The sequence below is a fragment of the Manihot esculenta genome, chromosome 1 (genome assembly GCF_001659605.2).
Source record: "Manihot esculenta cultivar AM560-2 chromosome 1, M.esculenta_v8, whole genome shotgun sequence".
NCBI classification, from domain to species: Eukaryota; Viridiplantae; Streptophyta; class Magnoliopsida; order Malpighiales; family Euphorbiaceae; genus Manihot; species Manihot esculenta.
Window position 1 is genome coordinate 32,679,102 of NC_035161.2, and position 22,077 is coordinate 32,701,178.

A 22,077-nucleotide genomic window follows, 5' to 3' on the forward strand; every position below is an offset into this window, starting at 1 on the left:
GCAAAGAATTTCCATGTATTATAGGATCACTTTATTGGAGTGGGGGAAGTCAAACCAGATACCTCCGGGCGATTTCCATAATGGCATAAGCTAGCCAACCCAATTGATGGGTCGCTGGCGGTTACTATAAATTTGCAAGAAGATTGGTAATTTAAAAGAATTAATAATGTGAAACAGCCGGTGCAAACTAGCCAAATAACTTTTGGACCCATTTTTCACTTAATCCAAAATTATTAACCTTCATGCTAATTATTATATACAACCCGAAATTACTGTAATTTTTCAATGTAGGACGCGATATAAGCTGGTAGCTCAAACAGAATTTACGACGTCCTCATCGCAACTGAATCGAATACAATTACTAACTAAGATCGAGTCCTGAATATTATAGTTTGCTAGTACCTTGGGCGGCTCCACCTCTCTCTCACGGATAGTCTTTTTTCGCAGACTCACTAGCTCCGCACAATTTTGTCTGATCTAGGGTGACTCTGATACTAATTGAAACAATCCGATCCAAATTGATTTAAATAATTTTTGGATCTACTTTTCTACTTAACCCAAAATAATTAATATAAATTATATAATAATTTCATTGCTAGCTATTTTATAGAATTCGGAATTATTGTAATTTCTCAACGTGGGACGCGAATACAAGCAGACAGCTGATTCTTCCATGTGACTCTTAATGTTGTTATCCTATTTAATAAAGAGTTTTTATTCCCACTAATTATTATTCTCGAATGATTTGTCATGAAATATATGCCTTATTTATTTCAGTACTCCTAACTATTACAAACTCATATATTGTCATTGTCCAAATATATAGATTAATTATAATATTCTTTTTAATATTTTAATTTTTTTTTATATATAAATAATTATGGTAAAATATTTTTAAAAAAATTATAAGGTAAATTATACTTTCATCTCTGAGTTTTAGTATAATTAATGAATCAATTCTTGTATTATTATAATTCGTCTGTTTAAATTAAAGTTCACTCTATTTATTTTTATCGCTAAAAATGTGAAAATGTCTATTAATTTTTTTAAATAGATAAACTATATTTAAATCCTTAAGTTTTAATATAATTAATGGATCAATTCTTATATTTTTAAAATCATGCACTTAAATTCCTCTATGATCAGTTCGTCTTTGTCTATTAAAATTTAAATATTTTAATTATTTATTTTTTATTTGAAAAAATACTTAAATCTCTATTAATTTTTTTCTATAATATCTCATTTAATTAATTTTTAACACTTTTTATTTTTCAATTTTCATTCATTAAAATATTTCAATACTTATAATTTTAAAATTTTTAGAAAATATTTACTATTTCCGCTATTTTTAAGTGTTACCGTATAACTCTTAGGTAAATTGTAAACATTTATAAAGAGTATTTTAGGATGAAATTATATTTTCAAAATAAATTGGACCATTAACTAGTTTTAAACTAATATATATAATAAATGAAAAAAAACTCTAATTTTAAATGAATTAAATATAGAAAAATTTAAGAATTTAATTTTAAAAGTATAAAAATCAATATGTTAATTAAGTTAAAACTTAAGAACTAAAATATAGGTTATACGATATAAAATTTTATATTCAAAATGATTTAAGTAAAATAAAATAATTTATATATTTTTTATCATTATATTAAGTAAAATAAAATTTTGAAAATATATTTTTTCATTATATATTAAACAATTTTTTATAATATTAGTACAAAAATTTAGTTTTTTTAAAAGCCAATAATTTTTAGTTTAACTGTATTATTTTTATAATATCTTATATATTAACAACATTACCTAAACCTCTCAAATATTAATTACAAAATTTTTTTATAAAAGTTTAAATATAAAAATAACTAAGGCTCATGTATTTATGATGCACATTCACGGATCTGTGCAAAGAATTTTCTAATAAATAAAGCCTCAGAAAATTAATATTCCATTTATAAAAAAATAAATAAATAAAAATAAGAGTGCTTATTGAAAATTTCCAATCTTTCTGTTCAAAACTTCTATGGAAAAAAAAATATTTGAAAAAGAAAAAACATTAACTGATATATTATTCTTTTTAGGTAGATAAGTTATTTTTCAGCAATCAAATAACCAATAAAAATTCCATAATTTTGAAATAACAATTTTCTTTTTATGATTTTTTTATGGGTAAATTCTTTATTTTGATCTATTTTTGATGTTTGTTTCATTTATATTTTGTGATACATAACTTCATTATTCTAATCCTTCTAGAGCCAAACTCTCCCTTAATCATCTCTCTGAAATAGAAAAATTCAAAAAGTAATCAAATCATCCCCACAAGATTTCCTAAAAGCAAGCACAACCTTTTATCCAAATCTCTCATTTTCAATCCTCCCAACAAGGCCATCCATAGGTATAGCCTTTGAGGAAACTGGAACAGAATCTCAATTAGACTTTTGATTCTAACCCTCTCAGTACAAATTCTTTAATTCTTCATACTTTATTTTTCCCCTTTTTATTCATTTTTTTGCAAATATTTCACAAACCCACTTGAGAAAAAGTTGTTTTGTAGAATTTAGATGAGGAAACTTTGTCCTAATATTGATAGCGAAGATGGGCTGGAGACAGTTCTTGAGGTCCCAATCCCAGAAGAAATGTTCACAAGCATGGGCAGCAATGTGACCTTGCGTTGGCATAATATGCTCGCATGGATGAAAGCTCAAGGATCTGATAAATTGTCACAACCAGTCGTTGCTGGACGCATCAACGAGCTTCGATTCCTTCTTTACATGGTTGGATCTCCTCTCATCCCTCTCCAGGTTCAAGTCGGCCATTCTGTTTATAAACCTGTCAAAGATTGTTCCATTGTAAGCAAATATTTAACAAACTTCCATTGTTTCTCTCTTTCACTCGTATATTTGATTCATCCTGGAAAATGTTTACGTGTTTCTTCCAGCAAGCTTCAACAGCCAAATACATTGTTGCACAATACATTGCAGCAACAGGTGGACAGCCGGCATTAAACGCAGTGCACAGCATGTGTGTGACAGGGGAGGTGAAAATTAGTGCATCAGAATTTCATCAAGGTGACAAATCCAAGAACGTAAAATGCACTGATGAAGCTGGTGGGTTCGTCCTCTGGCAGAAAGATCCTGATTTATGGATCCTGGAGCTTGTTATTTCAGGTTGCAAGATCATCAGTGGAAGCAATGGAAAGATCTCCTGGAGACATTCTTCCAATCAACCAGGTCCCGTTTCCATGGGTCCTCCCAGACCCCTGCGCAGATTCTTGCAGGTATTTTTCCATTTATGCTTGGGGATGAAATATCAATCGACCACAATGTAATTTTGTCAAGTGAAATGGTGACAGGGTTTGGACCCCAGATCCACAGCAAACTTATTCATAGATGCAACATGCATTGGAGAGAAAATCATAAACAATGAAGACTGTTTCATCCTGAAGCTGGAGACAAGTCCAGCAATTCGAGAGTCACAAAGTGGACCAAACTATGAGATAATTCACCACACGATATGGGGATACTTTAGCCAAAGATCAGGACTGTTGATTCAATTTGAAGACTCGAGGCTGGTGGGAATGAGAAACAAAGATGATGATGAAGTGTTCTGGGAGACGAGCACAGAATCTGTAATTCAAGATTATAGGTACGTTGATGGAGTTAATATTGCACATAGTGGTAAGACTCGTGTGAAAGTTTTTAGATATGGGGAACAGCCTGCAAATCACAAGAGGGAAATTGAAGAGAAATGGAAGATTGAAGAGGTAGATTTCAATGTTTGGGGTTTGACAAGTGAGCATTTTCTTCCTCCTTCTGGCATTAAATATGGGAAGATATAGCATTTTATGTGTGGGTCTTTTTGTAAATAATAGCAAAAAAGGAGGACAAAGACACTATTTTCTTTAATTTTTGTTTTTCTTTTTCAATTTTTTTTTGAGGGAGCAATATTTTATGGTTCTGCATTTGATAATCAAATGAACCAGAGTCTCATTGATCTGTTTTAATCCAGCTATATTCCTGTAGCCAAGGAGATGAACACATGTATTCGATATACCAAGACTATACTCCATTATGCAATTAATTGTTTCCCTGGCTAAGTCTCACCCTTTATTATACTATTTAAACAACAGGAGCTTGAAAAAGTGGTTGTAGTTATATGATTAGATTGTCTCTACTGCAAATCTGCAATGATCACAAACAGCATTTCCTAGTCAATAGCATATCTCCTTGCTTGCACAATAGTCAGAGCAAGCTCCGGAGGAACATCACTAACAGGAAAAGTTACTATGAATGAAGCAGTAACAACAGTTTCACAGCTCAAAAAAAATATATTTCTGAAAACACTTATAACACTTTTACTTTCTCCTATCTGACTAAACACAAAAATGTGCATGCCAAGCGTCCAAGATACCATTGTTTGGAATAAAAATTTTTATAAAAATTTAATTGAATTTCTTTTTTTCTATTAATTTTCTTATTTCGAATGAAATTTATATTTTTAATTTATAAAATTTCATTTTCAAATAAAATAAAATTATATATGATTTTGTAAAAATTTACTTAATTTTCTTTTACAAAATGAATTATACCAAAATTGAGGGACAAGAAAAATCAAAATTTCTCACTGAATTCACCTACTGAAAAAGGTTGTTTTCAGAACCACCAATAATGACAAGATTGTGGCAGCAAAAACTTGGAAGAAAAAAGAACCTAATTAAGTACATAATTGTTCCAGTTACAAAACCATGAAGAACGGTGTCCCGTTCGCCTTTCTGCACGTCACAGATTGCTGCAGCACACGAGCAATAATGCAGATTTGAAGCCTATAGATTCTCTTCATATTATCTATTACTCCTCCTTGAAGCTGCGATAGCCCCACTTTTCCCTCCTATCTTAAGACTCTTGCTTAATCCTCGAGCACTCTGAGTATAGAAAAGGAAAATACAGGGTCAAGGCATATTTAGTCTCTCTATCTTCAATTAATTGGGTAAAAAAATGCGGCTGCGGCAGCAGCAACAACAATATTAGCCAAAACACTTGTTCATTATACAAAAATAACAAGTAAACGTGCCTTTTGCTATCTATCCTAAGAAAATTGGAATGAATATGAGTTTGATTTCAAGGCCAAAGTATCATATTTCATTCTATAAGTACGAAATCTCATCAACATTGATTCTGTGATAATCAGTTATCATGCATTGTTTCTGACTTCGAGTCACAGTTCTTTGCAAAACTAAAAGGTAAAAAATAAAAAAAATAAAGAAAAAAACAATCAAATGCCCCAATTCGGTTATTGCAGCTGATTTGCATAACTGTCCAATTGAATTACGAGGCCCACACAAAACTCTATCGGGCACTGTGACTAAATGTCAATAATCAGTCCCAAGCAGAGATGGCTACGAAATACTGATGGCTAGCAAGAGCCGATATGTTGAGGCACTTGAAATAAAGGTCATCAACAGACAGACATTCTAGTTGGCACTTTAAGAAAGGAGGATTAGCAAAAGGTTGATACAGGATAAAACTCCAGCACACAGCATACAAAAAATAGAAATAATAGCAAATAAAATCTATGATGTCCTAAATGTTAAGAGAAATTACATTCCATTCCCAGTTCCATAGCAAAACCAAGCACTGCCTGGCTACAGTAACCAAACAGATTTCATCTTTGTTAGGAATAGCGTCCAAGCATCACATAAAATCATGAGGTTATTATACCAGGGGAGAGTTTAACCAAGTAACATCAATTGGTAAGGTTACATGTTTACATGAGGTGATGGAAAAAAAGAAGTAAATGAACAAATATCTCATAATCTAGTAGTAGGTCTTGAATGAACCTAGAAAAAAAATGTAAAAAGAAAGAAGAGAGAGACAGAGATTCGTAGGCAATGTAGAGCACAAAACCAGATGGACTACAGAAGGCTAGTGAAGCACTAGATAAATAAGACTTCGTGATATGATGTGGTTACACCAAAAGAGTGTTTGGGGTTTAAATTCATACCTTTATTTAAGTTTGGACAATAAATGCTACAGCGAAAAAGCTAAACTGTTAGACCAATGAAAGACAAGATTAAGGCAATGATTTACACTAAACGTGTGAATCACCAAGTCCAAGACCAAGAATCATCCACTTATTCACATTTCCTGAAACTCTCCGTAACAAACGGCTAACAGCTACAAAGTTCAACAACATGTGGCCTCAAATAAATGATTATATGATGTACATTGCAGGGTGCAACAACATAACTTCTCCTTAGCACTTCAGAATGGTAGTAACTTATCCTTAATACTTCAAATGGTCATCAACAAGTTAGAATTGTGTCCTAATCCAGGCATTTCAGCAAAACCAGAACGACATGGAATAATGCTAATGGTAGCTGCATCAATGCATCACTGAAATGTATTAACAGAACATATGGAAATTGGGACTCACCCTGGGAAGCTTAGACCAAAGAGTCTCTGTTCTGCAAAATTTACCCTACTTACAAATAAGGCATATGAAATGCCCGAAAAAAAGAATTATCAAGCCAGTATGGTAGGCTAGGTTCACGGCTTCTAATGAGTTTTATCATATGCAAGTTACAGATATCTACTGCTTACATGCTTAAAGATCAGGTGGAGGACACAAAGGACAGAAAATTTATTACAAGGAAGAAAATAATTTTCTTTCAGCAAGAAGACCTTGAGAAGATTTAGAATTTTGGACCCTGTGAGAACTCCAGACTGTTCCACTTGGTTTTATTTATTTTAATAACAGGAAGAACTACACGAATGCATACACAAATACACTCCATCATCCCAAGCAGTAAGCGACAATAGCAATCAAACTAGTGGAAATGTCTATGGTTTGTTCCTTAAACAAATAAAAAGTAATACAGCCCAACACAGCGTCAAGTTAAATTAAATTGAAGCATAACTAGATATAGACAAGTTAGTTCCTAAAATTATAAAATCTCAAGGCTCAGGCCCCTACAGTAACTGAAAAAATGGGTATTGCTTAGGATTTTTTTAGGTCATTGACCCTTGTAATAACTTAGTTGGTCCACCCAGAAAGACTTGAATTCTGTTTGTAAGATTTGGATAACAATGATATCCAAAATCAAACAGTCCAAGGAGGTTATTAAAACTGTTGGGTAGACACAATTCCTGTTGAAGAGCAGCAGCAAAGCAGAGGAAGTTTAGACGACAATAACGTTTAAGACCTTGACAGGAAAAAAATAAAAAAAATCAAATCCAACCAAGTGTGGGAAAAGTATATTAGATCTGCTTTTAGACAATAAGGAAGATTCAATTTGCCCAAGCTATAGTTGCAAAAATTTACAAGTGATATTATGAACTAGTCAATTACAGCCTAGGAGATTAACTATATATGCTGTTCGTAAGTAGGTGAATGGAAAAATTAAGGAATTGAGGAAAAAAAATCTTCATTTGGGTTCATAGATCCACAAGAAAAAGTAATATTACCAATTCCAAGTTTTGCTGTATGCATTGGATTGAGGGAGGAATAGGGAGTCATATATATTTTGATCGAGAGAATGAATAAAGAGTCCAACTATTGTGAAGACTGAAAGGGTAAGAATAGCAAATCGGAAAGAAAAAAAAAAAGAGTTTATTAAACCAGAAATAAGAATGGATCTACAAAGAAGCTTGACAACCAAAAACTCAAAGACAGCTTTTCAGCTAAGAAAAGCTTTTTTGAGAAAACAAAGGCTTTTGGAGAATTATTGGAAGTCAAAATAGAAGAAGCCAAAAAAAATACTGTCTTATTGAATAGATATATAGTGCACATACAAAACCCAGGTAAAAAAGATCAATATTAAAAAGAAACTGAATTCAAACAATCTTTTCTTAGAAAGAACAATAAAGTGTAAAATAATCAAGAAGAAAGTTCTTCTTTACACATTCCAGGTCAATGAACACACACACATACACATTAGTGAAGACACGACCCGAATTTAAGGACAATGAACTGTATGCTAGTCATTAATGAGATACAGAATCAACTACAAGTATTAACAAGTCTATACTGCAATGTTAAGTATTCTGAAAAATTAAATCACCTTCAAAATACAACGTAAATTAGTGACAAAACAAGTTAAACAGCACAGTATATATAACAAGTTAAGGCTTCTCCCATTGTGCTTGGCGATTTTAACATGTACTAGCACTAAGACCACTATCACTAAGATGTACTACATCGCAGACTTCAGGTCTTAATATATTGAGCATGCCCACTGGCCGAGTCAAAAATTTTCTAAATACTAGCAAGTAGCAAGTCAGAAACAAAACCAAATACTAACATCAAATCAAGTTATGGTTAATGGCAATGGGTATTTCTCAAAACTAATGAAACAAAGTAAACAAATGTTTCTAAAAGTTAATAAAAGCCCTGAAATACAATGCTTACCGTTGATTGAAGAGGAGGGGGATCAATAATAATGGAGTGGACGGACATCCTTGCGATCTCAGAGAATGCAGCATCTCTAATCCCAGGGACATCACTAGTCAATTCCTCGTAAGCAGCCTCAAAAGCCTCCTGCCAAAATCGTGGTAATCTGACCCGACGGCTATTAGTGTATACATCCCACATATGCTTCACCACCTTTTCCCTTTCCTCCATTTCCTAAAATTTCCAACTTAAAATCAGCAAAGATCCAATCAAACCAACACCTATTAATATACATATACATATAAACACACGCACACAAACAGAAAGAGAGAGAGAGAGAGAGAGACTGACAAGGACGTCGAGATCGTCGGGTATGGGAGTGTCAAGGTCATCGGATAGACTATTGAGATTGCTGGCGGACCAACGGAGAGTGACAGTTCCGGTGAACATTGACCAAAATGCCAAAAGCAAAATGGCAGCTAACGCCCAGAACTTATACCGGCCTTTCCCAAATAGATTAGAATCGGAACTTTCCTTTTTGGCATTGATAGGCATTGCCGACAGGGTCGCCGCTGCGGTCGATGTTGGGAGAGATGAATCATCATCCTTCATTGCGACTTCGAATCAACCCAAATTCACAATTTTGTTAAAAAAATTAGTTTGTTTACTTAAAATGTTAGTATATTTATGGTGTTTTTACGCAGCGTTCAGGAACTGAAATTAGAAAGGCACTGTTGAGATTGGATCCGTGGATGTGGATTCCGATTCCTGCTTTGGGGAAGGAAGGGACGGCTTTATATAGTTGTGGGCCATCCTGCGAAAATTTCTAGCCCATCTAGGGTTGTTTTGTTTTCTGCCGCCTCTTGGATGGTCAGCGGATGATTCTGGAATCACAGATCAAATCCTCTTATCGTGCTTTTTTTCCGATAAAAAAGATGTTTAATTTATAATCGAGTTAAAGTAAATTATAAATTTTAAAAATTATATTATCTATTTACTTATACCATTGTTATAAACTTATAAATTTAATAAAAAAAAATTAAAGTGGAGTGACTAATTTTTTATTTTAATATTTATAAATACTAAATATTTAAATTAATTTGATGAATTAAATTATTATATTATCTTTATTTAATTTTTAAAATTTTATCACATTATCTTTTTCAATAAATTTATAAATTATTTATTATTAAATATATTGATTGTTTATTAACAACTGATGAATATTTTTTAATTAAAGATATAATTACTTAAAACTTTAAAAGTTTATAAACTTTACATACTTATAATTTAATTTTTATAAATTAAATTAAATACTCTCTAAATCTGAATATGCTATTTAGTAAATTATTGTATGTTTAAAAAAATTTAATTTAGTTAACATTTGATATATAATATAGTTGAAATAGAGTTTTATTATAATTTATCAATCCTATCAAAAAGAAAATATAAAGTAATTAGCGTTTATCGCAGTCATTCTAATCATTATAATATTAAAATGAGTAAATTGAAAAAAATGATATTAATAGTAATTATATATATATAATTACATATTTTTATTTTTTGATTATTAACTCAAAAAAAGATAGAATTAATTATAATATTTCTTAAAAATCTGTCATATCATTAATAATTAATTTTTATATGATAAAAAAATAAAATTATTTATAATATTTTTTTAAAATTCAGTAATGTGTGACTAACTAATTAATAAAATATCCCTTTCGACTGATCGGTGATTTCATAATTATAAAAATAATATGAATTTACTGGATTGTATCTGTTAACGGTAATTTTATCCAAAAATTTAATTTTTTAAAAAATAACAAATTTTAAAAAAGAATTAAATATTACAGTTTTTAATTTTTTTGTTTTAATAGTGAAACTCCGTATTATCTTAATAAATTTATCTTATAATAAAAAAATTATTTTTATAAATTTATCATATAATAAAAATTAAAACTATTATTGTGTTATATCAATAATACTATCAAATTAACCCAATTTCATATTACCATGTTTCTAACATTTCATGGATTGTGCACAAATTAATTGTCGATCTACAAAGCCTCTTTGGAGCAAATAGTAATAGCCTTGAACTCAAATACATCAAATGGATGGACCTAATAGAGAGGGAGAGAGTATTTATTTGGCCTTGAATAAAAATTGTAGTGTTTATTTGGCCTCCAATAAATAAGGGTAGTTTTAAACTTTTTCTTTAATAATATAAATAAAAACTATATTAAAAAATATAATATCTATTTATTTTAACTTAAAATAACTATAAAATTAGTGAAATAGGAACCGTTTATATTTATATCTTTGATTTATTATTAGTGGTCAAGTTTAAATAGGAATAACCATAATTCATAGTCTCACTTTAATTTTAAAATAATATTTCCTAACTTATGTAATTATGGTTATGTTATGCTCGGCTGTTTATTTAAAAATTTATTTTTTACATTAATTGAATATAAAAATTAAAAAATGTATAATTAATTAATAAAAATTATTAAATAATTTAAATTAATCATTTTAAATATTTAAAAATTATTTGAGTCTATTTATTGGAGCTTAAGTAAACAAAGCTAAGCTTAAAAACAAGTCAATGTTTTTCTCACTAAAAACGGCGGCAGTGGTCTCACTATCAAATGGCCGCCACCTTTGATGCTATGTGTGGATGTGGATGACAGTCTTCTAAATCTAACGCATGTTTTTCTTTCTACCTTCCCACAGTCTACACCGGCAGACACAGATCCGGCCGTTGGATCTGTGCCGACTGAATAGGATTTGCTTGATTTATGTGAAAATTTTATAAATTTAAGATAATAATATAATTTAAAATTAAAAAATGCTATACTATATATTAATTTCTCACATACTTTTTTTGTTTAACCAATGCATATCATTTTGCATTTCTTCAAAGTCTTTAAGGTAAATATACAAAATATGATCCAACTACAAACATGAAATACAATTCAAATTGTAATGAAACAAACCACCGAAAATAAACCAAGAAATCAAACTCAAATCCATAAAATATAGACTCTTCCACCACCTGCCAACTATTCCAAATCCTTTGATGGCTTACACACCATAATTAATTTCTAACAAGCTTTTTGATGTTGTCAAAATAAAATTGTACTGTAATTTATTAATACTATAAAAAAGAGAATGTGAGATGGTTGACATCTATGACAGTCACTCTAACACTCAAGTCAATAAATTGAAGAGTAGAATGAGTATAATAAATTGTTTAGAACTCAAGAGTAGTTATGTAAGAACCGTGTACCATTGTTTCTGGGATCGTTAGCTTTTATACTGTAGGGAGATAGAGTTAATTATAGTATTTTTTGAAAATTTAACTGGTGTCAGCTAACTGATAGAAGATCTTTTCGGCTAACTAATCGGAGATCCCGTGATTATAGGTATAACAGGGGTTTGCCTGCTAACAGTAACTTTATGTGATTGTTCAACTTATTCAGGTGAGGATGAGTCTTGATGAAAAATCAGGTGATACAATGCCCGAATCTTCCTTTCCACTAGTGAAACTGTGTATCGGTTTATCCGACCCTTGTCACGTAATCTTATTTTATGGTGATAGCTCATGACTTATTTTGGACGATTGTTATATAAAATCAGAGGTTTCCCTGCTGATTTTCGATTTTTCATATTCGAATGTGATAATTATTTTTATAATTTGTGGCCTGTTTATATTGGCCTTCCATGCTCGCATCGCTTTACCTGCTCCTGCCCATAGATGACAATTGTCCTATTTTTAATAACGAATCTTTTTTCCTACACTTTTCGTTGTTATTTTTGCTAAGTGCTTATGTGCTCAATACTTGACCATATCCCTCATCCGACCATAGCTAAATAATAACTTCTAAAAAATTGTTAAGGGGTTAACACTCGGCCAATCAGAGAACTTGGTAATCATTGCTTTTATCAAAAAGTGACTAAAATGGGCTTGCTAAATGGACTTATCACTCGGTCCCCCACCTAGCTAGTGGTCATAAAATAAAATAAATAATTTGAAAAAATCATAGAACGAGATTAACATCCAGATATGTGGCCTTGTTGCGCTTTTCAGCAAGAACTTGCCTTCGTCTTTTTGGGACTAATGTCTGAAGGCTCGCCTGATAGTTACTCACCTTGTGGTACCTTCTGATAGAAATTTGCCTTTGTCTTTTGGGACTAGCACCCGAAAACTTGTATAGCGGATACCTACCTTGTGGTTCTTTTCAGCATAAATTTACCTTAATCTTTTGTCATTAACACCAAAGGCTCGCCTGGCGGTTATTCATACCTCGTGGTCCTTTCCGGTAGAAATTTACCATAGTTTTTTGGAATTAATATTCGGTCATGTGGCCTGACGGATATTCGTCTCGTGGCCTAGGCATAAAATGCCTTAAAAACTTTTGTAAAACAGGACTAACATCCGGTCGCATGGCTTAGCTAACACTCGTCTTATGGCCTGAGCATAAAATATTTTAAAAACATTTTGTGAGGCAGAACTAATACCCAGTCACGTGACTATTGGCTAACACTCGTCTTATGGTCATGGCATAAAATGCCTTAAAAACTTTTTGAGACTAATATCCGGTCACGTGGCCTGGCTAACACTTGCCTTATGACCTTGGCATAGGATGCCTTGTTTAGCAGAAATAACATCTGGATTATGGCCTAATGGATTCCTATATTATGTCTTGATATGAGATGTCTTATTTAGTGGAACTAACACCTGGATTATGGTCTGATGGATTTCTACCTTGTGGCTTGACATAAAATACTTTGTTTAGCGGGATTAATATTCGAATTACGGCCTAATATAAGATGCTTTATTCAGCGGGACTAACACCCGGATTATGACTTGATGGATTTTCACCTTGTGGCCTAGCATAAGATGCCTTGTTTAGCTGGACTAACATTCAGATTATAGCCTGATGGATTTCTATCTTGTGGCCTAGTATAAGATGTTTTATTTAGCGGGATTAATACCCGGATTATGGCCTGATGAATTTCCATCTTTTGGCCTGCCATAAGATGTCTTTATTTAACGGGATTAACACCCGGATTATGGCCTGATAGATTCCCATCTTGGGGTCTGGCATAAGATGCCTTATTTAGCGGGAATAACACTTAGATCATGTAGTCTGATGGATGCCCGCTTTGTAGCCTTGCTCTTTTCTCCACACTTTCACTCGATATTCCTGATAAAAAATGTTTAAAGAACATATCATAGTTTTGTTTATAACATTTCTGTAAATGTCAAATATTTTTTCAATAATAATTTAAAAACTCTATTGTCTAACTCGACCAATTTTAAAACTTTGGGGTTTGATTCGGGAGTTGAATATCTTGTGATGTTCTACTTCTATAGGCCCTTATTGCTACTTGGTCCTATCCACATGAATAATCCTTTTGGGTTCCCTGTTAGGGATGGTTTCATGAGTTATTCCCTCGAGTTTAAGTCTCCTCTCTTTTCTATTCTTTCTGAAGAACTTTCAAAGTGTGTCATTCCTTATTAATCTCTCGATCTTGTCTTTCAATTGCTGACACTCCTCCGTTGTATATCTGTGGTCTTTGTGAAAGCACTAGTACTTGGTCTTGTCTCGTCTTTCAGCTCTTTTTGGATTGAGCTTGGGAGGCCACCTGACCTCTTTGCTATTTTTCCTTATCAATATTAGAATACATATTCATGAGTCATTCAAGGGAGTATACTTTTTATACTTATTGTGGTCATCTCTCCTTTGGGAGACTGAGTAATTTTGGTGGCCTCCTTCATATCCTCTTCTCTCTATCTTCTGATTTTACTTTTGACTTGTCCTTTTGTCCTCTTTTAATGCTTGGACTCCGTCATCTAACCTAATATACTACTGGACTTTGTCCATTAGATGCTGGTACGCGATGGTTGGGTTCTTGATTAGAGAATCCATGAACTTGATGTTACATGTCCATTTTTCTTTAATATTTCACATGCTATCTCATGATTTAAATCCTCCACCTGTATTGCTTCTGCATTAAACCGTGAGATAAAGCTCCTAAAAGACTCACCTCTCCTTGGCAGATCTTCCGCAAGTCAAAGGAGAACTTTTTTAGAGGGATACAAGTACTAAACATGGACTTAAATAATATAGTGAATTGTGTAAAGTTCTGGATTAAACATGAGCTCATATGTTGGTACCATTTCTGAGCCAAACCAGTGAGTGTTGACGAAAATACTTGGCATAACACAAAGTCGTTGACATCTTGAAGTTGTATGATCATCCTAAAGATCGCCAAGTGACTCCTAGGATCCGCTGTCCCATCATATTTGTCCAAACTTGAAAGTTTGAACTTAGCGGGGAATGTCTCTGCCAAGATCTCTTATGAAATAGATGAGACATTATCCAGGCCAAAGTCATCTTCCTGTTCCTTCTGGTATCTTTGAATAATCTGTACCGGCTTCCAATCAATGTCTTTCAGAGCACTGCCTGATGAATCCTCTTCCTCGAACTCGGCCTTCCCTTTGGACCACGTCTGGATTGCTTATGTCTGAGTCCTTGGAGTATCAACGGAGCCTTCCTCCCTTCTGCTGAGAGCCATGAAAGACGCCTCTCTTTGAACTTTATATTGCTCAAGAGTAACTTGTAACTTTTTGATGTACTGGAACATTTGCTTATTGCTCAGATTGTTGAGATCTGCTTCGTTGATCACAGAGAGTTTGTTTTATCCATTGCCAAGAGTGTAAAGAAATGATAGCGTCCTTAACCTTAGCAACAACTCGTAAATTGCCAGCCATTTCAAAAAATGAAAGATTTTTTTAAGAAAAAGGGGATAAGAGACCAATTTAATCCAAATGAATAGAGAGAATTCAGTGGGTCTCCCAGCAGTGGAACCAAATGATGTAGCCGGTATGAAACTGTACTGCAATTAATTATTCGTGCAAGAAAAAGAATGTAAGGTGATTGGCACCTATGATAGCCATTTCAACGCCCAAGTTAGTAAATTAAAGAATAGGGAGTATAAGGAATTGATTAAAATTTAAGAGTAGTTATGTAAATATTGCGTGTTGTTGTCTCTCGAATTGTTAGCTTTTATAGTATAGAGAAATGATATTAATTATAACATTTTTTGGAAATTCAATTGGTACTGACTAACTGATAGGAGATCACTTCAGTTAACTGATCGAGAATCTCGTGATTATAGGCCTAACGGGTTTGTCTTCTAACAATAATTTTATGCGAAGACTTAACTTGTTCATGAGAGAACGGATTTTTGATAAAAAATCGAGTTCTATAGTATTCAAATATTTCTTTTTACAAGTGCAACTGTATATCAACTTTATCAAATCCAATAACTTATAACTTATTTTGAATGTATAAACTTTGCCTTCATTCAACCCCTCACATATATATATATAAATATATATCATTTAAAATAAAATATTATCTTTAATTTTTTTTTATTAATACATATTATATTATATTTTTAAGGTCCAAAGCTAAATATAAAGAGTTTACATTATAAAAATAAATTTTATTGAATATAATGTTTGAGAAATAGAGATTGTTTATTATTAAAATATTTTGCGAAATAAAAATTAGTAAATCTTAATTATAAAATTATTTAAAAGATAATTAATATAAAATTAAATTAAATTTTACATTTTAAATTATATTATATTAAATAGAAAATTATTTTCTAAATAGATTATAAGTGGAATTTATTTCTAAAAGAATTTCACTAAAATTTATATTTAATAAGTTCTAAATGAATTCAAAATTTTATCTGTATATATTTGTCAAAATAAATACAGATATGAAGAAAAAACAACCATATAACTAATACGTACCATGACTATTACTACTAAAAAATAAGATAACCCAGCAACAATTAGAGTGGCAGTTCCGTGATTTTATATAATTAAGTGGCTATTTTACATACTTGCCATGATATTTAGTCAGAAGGGTGACGTGTCAAACATGGCGAGGCCAAGGCACGGCATCGCATCGCATGGCCTCTCCCGGTTCATGTCTCCACCCTACGGCCCTACCTGCGTCCTTCACGAAAACAAACACACCATCCTCTAATCACTACCGTCTATTTTGTCCACGTCACCGATTCCCATCCTACTCAATCCAACGGTCCTTATTCCTCCAGTAATTAACCATCACACCCTTGATCCCTAAGCGCCCTAACCTCAGCCCAGCCCAGCCAGTCTCCCGAACCACGAGCCCAAATTTTTATCCACGGGTCACCCGATCTTAGCCAATAGAAACTCAGAATAAAGACAGACGTCTGTGAAGAGCTCGGTCGTCTTTTTACTTCAAGCAAATTTGCCACTACGAGAGGGAGAGGCCGTGTATCTGAAAGGGAAGGAAAAAGTAATTAGGGTTTAAACGGTTCAAACAGATAGCTATTTACTCTTGTTTTAATCCTAAATTTAGGGTTAGGGTTATTGGGAGCTTCACGAATTTCATTTTCTTCTACTTGCTCAGCTTGGTTATGTAAATTTTCGTCTGTTTTGCGTTTTAAGTGTGCAGATTAATTTCTTATTAATGTTATGCTTTGAATCTTTCGATAGAGAAAGATATATTGGAGAAAGATACATATTTTATAGGTATAGAGCAGTTTAATTGTGTATAGGAGAGAGGGTTTCGTGTTTGATGGATGAGATCTGGGAGCGGGCAGTGGAGACAGCTTTAGACGGCCAAACGGACCACGCGGCGGCTCGAACGCTGACCCTAGACGGCGTGGTGAAGTGCGTGCATGGTCGGCTTCCTCCACCGAGCCTTTTGGAGAAGTTCGAGAATCTCCTGCAACTTTCAATCGCCAATATTGGAGTATCGTCGCTTGATCAGTTCCCTCGCCTTAGGAACCTTCAGAAGCTTATACTTTCTGACAATCGCATCTCTGGCGGACTTGAGTTCCTCGTCGATGCTGGACTGGACTCTCTTCGGGACCTCGACTTGTCCAACAATCGTATCCAATATATCGAAGATCTTGCTCCACTGGCTCAGTTAAAGCTCATTTCTCTTGATCTCTATGAGTGTCCGGTCACTAGGGTGAAGGATTATCGATCTAGGGTTTTTGGATTGATCAAATCGCTGAAGTATTTGGATAAAATGGACCCAGAGGGGAATGAGAGACCTGAATCTGATGAGGAGGACGAAGAAGAGGATGACGAGGATGATCCTGGAAGTGGCGAGATTGATGGAGAGGAAAGGCCTTATAGGTTGAATAATGGGCATAGTGAAGGGGTTGAAGGTATTGTTGATGTCGATGAGGATGAAGAAAGTGATGCAGATGAGGAGGAGACGGAGACTGCAAGGCGGATTAACGGCCCAAACCAGAATGGATTTAGAGTAGCAGCTGTGGGGGGAAGAGATGATGTGGAGGAGGGCGATGAGGAGGAAGAAAATGAATCTGGAGAGGAAATTGATTATGAGGATGGCGATGATGATGATGATGATGATGATGTGGTGGAGGTGCATGAGATTGAGGATAGTGGTGATGAGGAGGATGGGGTTGAAGATGATGATGAAGATGAGGAGGATGAGGAGGAGGATGAGGAGGAGGAAGAGGAGGTGGACAACGACGAAGTGGATTTTGCAGAGCCAGAGAGTACAGGAAGGTTAGCGAGCACAGAAGGGGAGATCGATGGCCATGAGCAAGGAGAGGATGATGGAGAAGAGGATGATAATGGGGAGACTGGGGAAGAAGAACAGGGTGTTGATGATGATGGAGAATTTGAAGAAGAAGAGGTGAGATCGTCTAGGATATAACTTGGTCCTTATTTTAGCTTAATTTGCTACGCATGTGCTTTTTAGTTGAATTAACTGAATGATAGCTTTTGTCCCTCAGAATTTTTGGTAGAAAGGGAGGGGGGGGGGGGGGAGTTAAGTTCCTAGCTGCTGTTTCACTTGCAGGCTCAAATTTGTTATTGCTGACTTGATTTATTTCGTGCTTTTGTGTCGATTTTTTCTGATTCTTTTGATTGATTCCTTGCATATTCTTTGGCAAACATTACTACTGATTCTTAATTATCTTTTTGTAGTATTTTGCAGGTGCTTTTGCTTAGAACTCTGCTATTGTTTATTTATTAATTTATTGCTACCTTATGTGGGAATATAGGTGCTGGATATTCTTTGTTTGATGCCATTGTTTGTTGTCTTGTTGGTAAATATGAAGTATTTGTTTAACTGGGCAAATCCACGACATAGTCAATGTGGTTAAATGTTCTTCAAATAATAGAATTGTACCCTGTTGTTTTTTATGTGAAAGTATAGCCTTCTAGCACATGTAAGAGGATAAGATGCAACTTTTTTGTTTTGTATCCAATGCTTTCAATTCTTCTATTTTCTAGGCATGAATGCATTTGAGAATTTTTTGATTTATTTATTTATTCTCCATAATTCCTGTAGTGATATGATAACTAGTAAGTAAATCCTTGGAGAGTTGGCTTCTTAGCTACATCTCCTTTTTTTATATTTTATTATTTCCTAAAATGTGGTTGTATGAAATGATATTTTCTGTTTGGTTTCAGTACAGTTGCACTTCTCTTTAATTTTGGTCTTATTAGCCACTGGATATATTGTTGATGCCTTACTTTTGCTTGCCTTGTGATTGCAAAATGTATTTTTGTCTATTAGCCTGCTCATCTGTTTTTGTTTTCAGTATGAAGTGTTTCTCATGGCCAGTTTCATGTATAGAAATACAGTTGTATACCTGATTTTTTGTGTAATGGAGTAGTTTGTAGTTATTGACTCTACAATTATAGAAATATTTCATGTCATGTGTGATGTTTTGTTCATTTTTCAGTTAACATGAATTCACAATTTAGTAATATTTGATGGGTACAGAGCTTCTTAGTTTATTTGCAGATATTGTTATTATTATGTTCAAACTTCTTTGCTTTATAAAGCAATAATGTTTGGCATTTTTGTGTATTTGGTTAGTCTTTTTTGTGGTGGTGATCTATTTTTTTAACTTACTGGGATTCATGTCTTGCTAATTTTTGTGACATCCTTAACTGACTATGGTTTCTAACTATGATGGCAGGATGAAGAAGATTATGGTGCAGGATATTTGGTTCAACCAGTGGGGCAGGCTGAAGTGCATGATGCTGGAGGTAGTGACATGGAAGCAAATGAAGAAGATGATCACGAGGGGGAGGAAGAAGTTGAAGATGATGAAGTTCAGGTGTTGCCATCATCCTCATCATCACACAATAAGAGGAAGAAAGATGAGGATTTGGATTTAGATGAAGATGATGATTTTGTTGAGTATAGCAAGTCATCAAAGAAGAAGCGTTAGCTGCTATCAATCTGTCGGGTAAAAAGGGAAAAAGAGAAAAAAAAAAAAAAAAGGTTTCTGTTATGGCTTGAAGCTTGGAAATAGAGGAAAACTTATTAGATAGATTGTTTGAATAGGAGGGTAGGAGTGATTTTGGGAAGTGTTGGGTGGACAAATGTTGAGGGAAAGGGCATTGTATGTGTTGGGTGGAATGATGTTAGTTCAAAAAGTCGTTAGCATCTTTGTCCCGCTAGCCTGTCTTATATAGCCGTTAGTGATGGTTAATTCAAAAGGCAGTTATGAGTTCACCGCCTATTTTATACGCCCTCCTCTCGCGGCCCCTTCGCGTGTATGGTGTAAAGTCGAGCAATTGAAGGGACAAGAAGTGGGGTGGAAATTTTTTTTTAAAAAATAGCCTTTGGTTTTCTTCGAATCGGCCGAGCTGTTTTGAAAGTGGAAAGGGGGGAAAACTAGTAAAGGCTTGTTTTTTGTGGGGTTGGATCCAGTGAAGAGTTGAAGTGGGCTTCATGAACTTAGGCCTTTCAAGTGGAGTAACAAAAAAGTGGCTGGTTTCTTTTCTCCATTGAGCCGGAAGAGAAACCTCCCAAAAGTTTTGAGTCCACATGGGGTGGGGCCTCGTTTCTTCCAGTAATATAATTATTGTGAAATTTGATATAGATTGGGTTCCAGTGAAGGCTATCCCCACCTTTTCAAGCACCAAGTTGAAACAGTACTTTCAAATAGGGGAGAACGGTAATAACTCCATTTTAAATCCTTTTCACTGTTAAAATTTCTGTATTAGGAGCAGTAGGAATTGGGATGGACACTTCAGTATATGTAAAAATTTTCCTTTTCATATTCAATTTTTAAAAGAATTTGAAAGGGAAAAAAATATATGTGGTTAGATATAGCTTTTTGTGTTTTTCACAAAAAAAAAAAAGATTTTAAGGTTCAAGAGAAATGAAAATTATATTTTTATCAAAAAAGATATAAATTATTTTTAAAGAAAATTAATCTCATTTCCTGAATTTTAAAAAAATTATTAATTATAAAATTTTTTATATATAAATATGCTAACATTTTTATTTTTAATGTTGTAGATTGGAAAAAAAATGTTGTTCACATAAATTAAGAAACTCACAACTTGATTATAATGTTGTAATTTCATACAAAAAATGGTCGAATTATCTAAGTTATATTCAGGATTATTTTCAAACTTGGATACCAAAAATTATTTGAAATGATCTGCAACGCATTTATATCAAATTTCAAAATTTATAATTTTTTTAAAAATGTTTTAAAATTGAAAATATTTATTTCAAAAAGAAATGAAAATATTAAAAGCGCTGTACTAGTTAAAACTTTACTCGGCCAAATCTTGCAACTAAGAAAGACATGAGAAATATGTTGCTACTATCACCGCCAGCAACAACCTCGCTATTCCCAACACGACATCGCAGTTTCAATGTGGCGAACGCCCAGACGAGGTTCCATCAGCGACTCCTGAAGGTCAGAAGCATGGCAGAGGAGAGCAGAGAAGAAGGAAACAAGGCGTTGGAGATCGCTGGAATCGGAGGTGGATTAATTGCAACACCAGTAATAGCGTGGTCTCTTTACACGCTGAAGACGACAGGGTGTGGGCTTCCACCAGGACCTGGAGGGTCATTAGGAGCAGTGGAAGGGGTGAGTTACCTTATAGTTGTGGGGATTATAGGTTGGTCATTGTACACCAAAGCCAAAACTGGATCTGGTCTGCCCAACGGTCCATTTGGATTGCTGGGAGCTGTAGAAGGACTATCTTACTTGTCATTGCTTGCCATTTTGGTTGTGTTTGGATTGCAGTTCCTTGACAAAGGTTACATTCCAGGGCCTGTTCCTGGTGATCAGTGTTTCGGCTGAGATTTCTTTGCGTATTGCAGATGGATAAGGTGGGCCATGCCACCATTATTATATATCTTCAATTTGTGGCCATGCTTTATCCTGTTTTCTCTTGTTCAATGTGTTCCTACTTTTCCAGGTTATATCCTGTCTTCGATTCTCAACTAGTCGAATGGATAACAATTTTTTTTTATTTAATTAAATAAATAAAATGTTAACAAATTAACCAATAATTTTAATAAAAAAAGTCCTAAAATGTTTTTAAAAATGTCTATTGAAATTTGGTAGAAACTTAAAATTGATTTTCCAACTTCGATTTCGTTAATAACTCTACGTAATTTCATTTAAGTTGAATAAAAATTACCTAGTCATATAAATTTCAAAATAACCCTAGTTAATTGAATAAATTACTATTCAATTTTTGAAGTTAATAACAGAGCTAGTCGATCAATTATACATTCTTAAATCGAATTAATTTATTTCTGCATTTTCATATATGATTATAATATACATGAGTTTTATTGG

General features: G+C 33.5%; 4 protein-coding genes across 4 annotated transcripts; 3 read left to right on the forward strand and 1 right to left on the reverse strand.

Moving 5' to 3' along the window:
• Positions 1-2,567: 2,567 nt before the first annotated feature.
• LOC110609643 lies at positions 2,568-3,867 on the forward strand. Its single transcript, XM_021749423.2, has 3 exons — positions 2,568-2,855; positions 2,945-3,283; positions 3,359-3,867. Exons 1-3 carry the CDS (start codon positions 2,568-2,570, stop codon positions 3,842-3,844), a joined length of 1,113 nt encoding a protein of 370 aa, XP_021605115.1. The 3' UTR covers positions 3,845-3,867.
• Positions 3,868-4,599: 732 nt separating this feature from the next.
• LOC110622055 lies at positions 4,600-9,227 on the reverse strand. Its single transcript, XM_021766412.2, has 3 exons — positions 8,746-9,227; positions 8,413-8,628; positions 4,600-4,927 (listed from the first exon to the last, which is right to left on the reverse strand). Exons 1-3 carry the CDS (start codon positions 9,004-9,006, stop codon positions 4,847-4,849), a joined length of 558 nt encoding a protein of 185 aa, XP_021622104.1. The 5' UTR covers positions 9,007-9,227; the 3' UTR covers positions 4,600-4,846.
• A 7,455-nt stretch (positions 9,228-16,682) lies between these two features.
• On the forward strand, positions 16,683-19,982 carry LOC110601177 (acidic leucine-rich nuclear phosphoprotein 32-related protein). The gene is made up of 2 exons (XM_021738225.2): positions 16,683-18,143; positions 19,441-19,982. The coding sequence occupies exons 1-2, from the start codon at positions 17,046-17,048 to the stop codon at positions 19,693-19,695; spliced, it is 1,353 nt and encodes a 450-aa protein (XP_021593917.1). The 5' UTR covers positions 16,683-17,045; the 3' UTR covers positions 19,696-19,982.
• A 970-nt stretch (positions 19,983-20,952) lies between these two features.
• LOC110621434 lies at positions 20,953-21,695 on the forward strand. Its single transcript, XM_021765720.2, has one exon. The coding sequence runs from the start codon at positions 21,070-21,072 to the stop codon at positions 21,571-21,573; it is 504 nt and encodes a 167-aa protein (XP_021621412.1). The 5' UTR covers positions 20,953-21,069; the 3' UTR covers positions 21,574-21,695.
• The last annotated feature ends 382 nt before the right edge of the window (positions 21,696-22,077 follow it).

Excerpts from the sequence above, each read along its gene's own strand:
- LOC110609643 (XM_021749423.2), top strand. The coding sequence starts at position 2,568 with ATGAGGAAACTTTGTCCTAATATTGATAGCGAAGATGGGCTGGAGACA. Across the intron at positions 2,856-2,944 it reads CTGTCAAAGATTGTTCCATT|CAAGCTTCAACAGCCAAATA; the intron begins GTAAGCAAATAT and ends TGTTTCTTCCAG. Across the intron at positions 3,284-3,358 it reads CCCTGCGCAGATTCTTGCAG|GGTTTGGACCCCAGATCCAC; the intron begins GTATTTTTCCAT and ends AAATGGTGACAG.
- LOC110622055 (XM_021766412.2), bottom strand. The coding sequence starts at position 9,006 with ATGAAGGATGATGATTCATCTCTCCCAACATCGACCGCAGCGGCGACC. Across the intron at positions 8,629-8,745 it reads CCGACGATCTCGACGTCCTT|GAAATGGAGGAAAGGGAAAA; the intron begins GTCAGTCTCTCT and ends TGGAAATTTTAG. Across the intron at positions 4,928-8,412 it reads CCCCTCCTCTTCAATCAACG|AGTGCTCGAGGATTAAGCAA; the intron begins GTAAGCATTGTA and ends TTCTATACTCAG.
- LOC110601177 (XM_021738225.2), top strand. The coding sequence starts at position 17,046 with ATGGATGAGATCTGGGAGCGGGCAGTGGAGACAGCTTTAGACGGCCAA. Across the intron at positions 18,144-19,440 it reads GAGAATTTGAAGAAGAAGAG|GATGAAGAAGATTATGGTGC; the intron begins GTGAGATCGTCT and ends CTATGATGGCAG.
- LOC110621434 (XM_021765720.2), top strand. The coding sequence starts at position 21,070 with ATGAGAAATATGTTGCTACTATCACCGCCAGCAACAACCTCGCTATTC.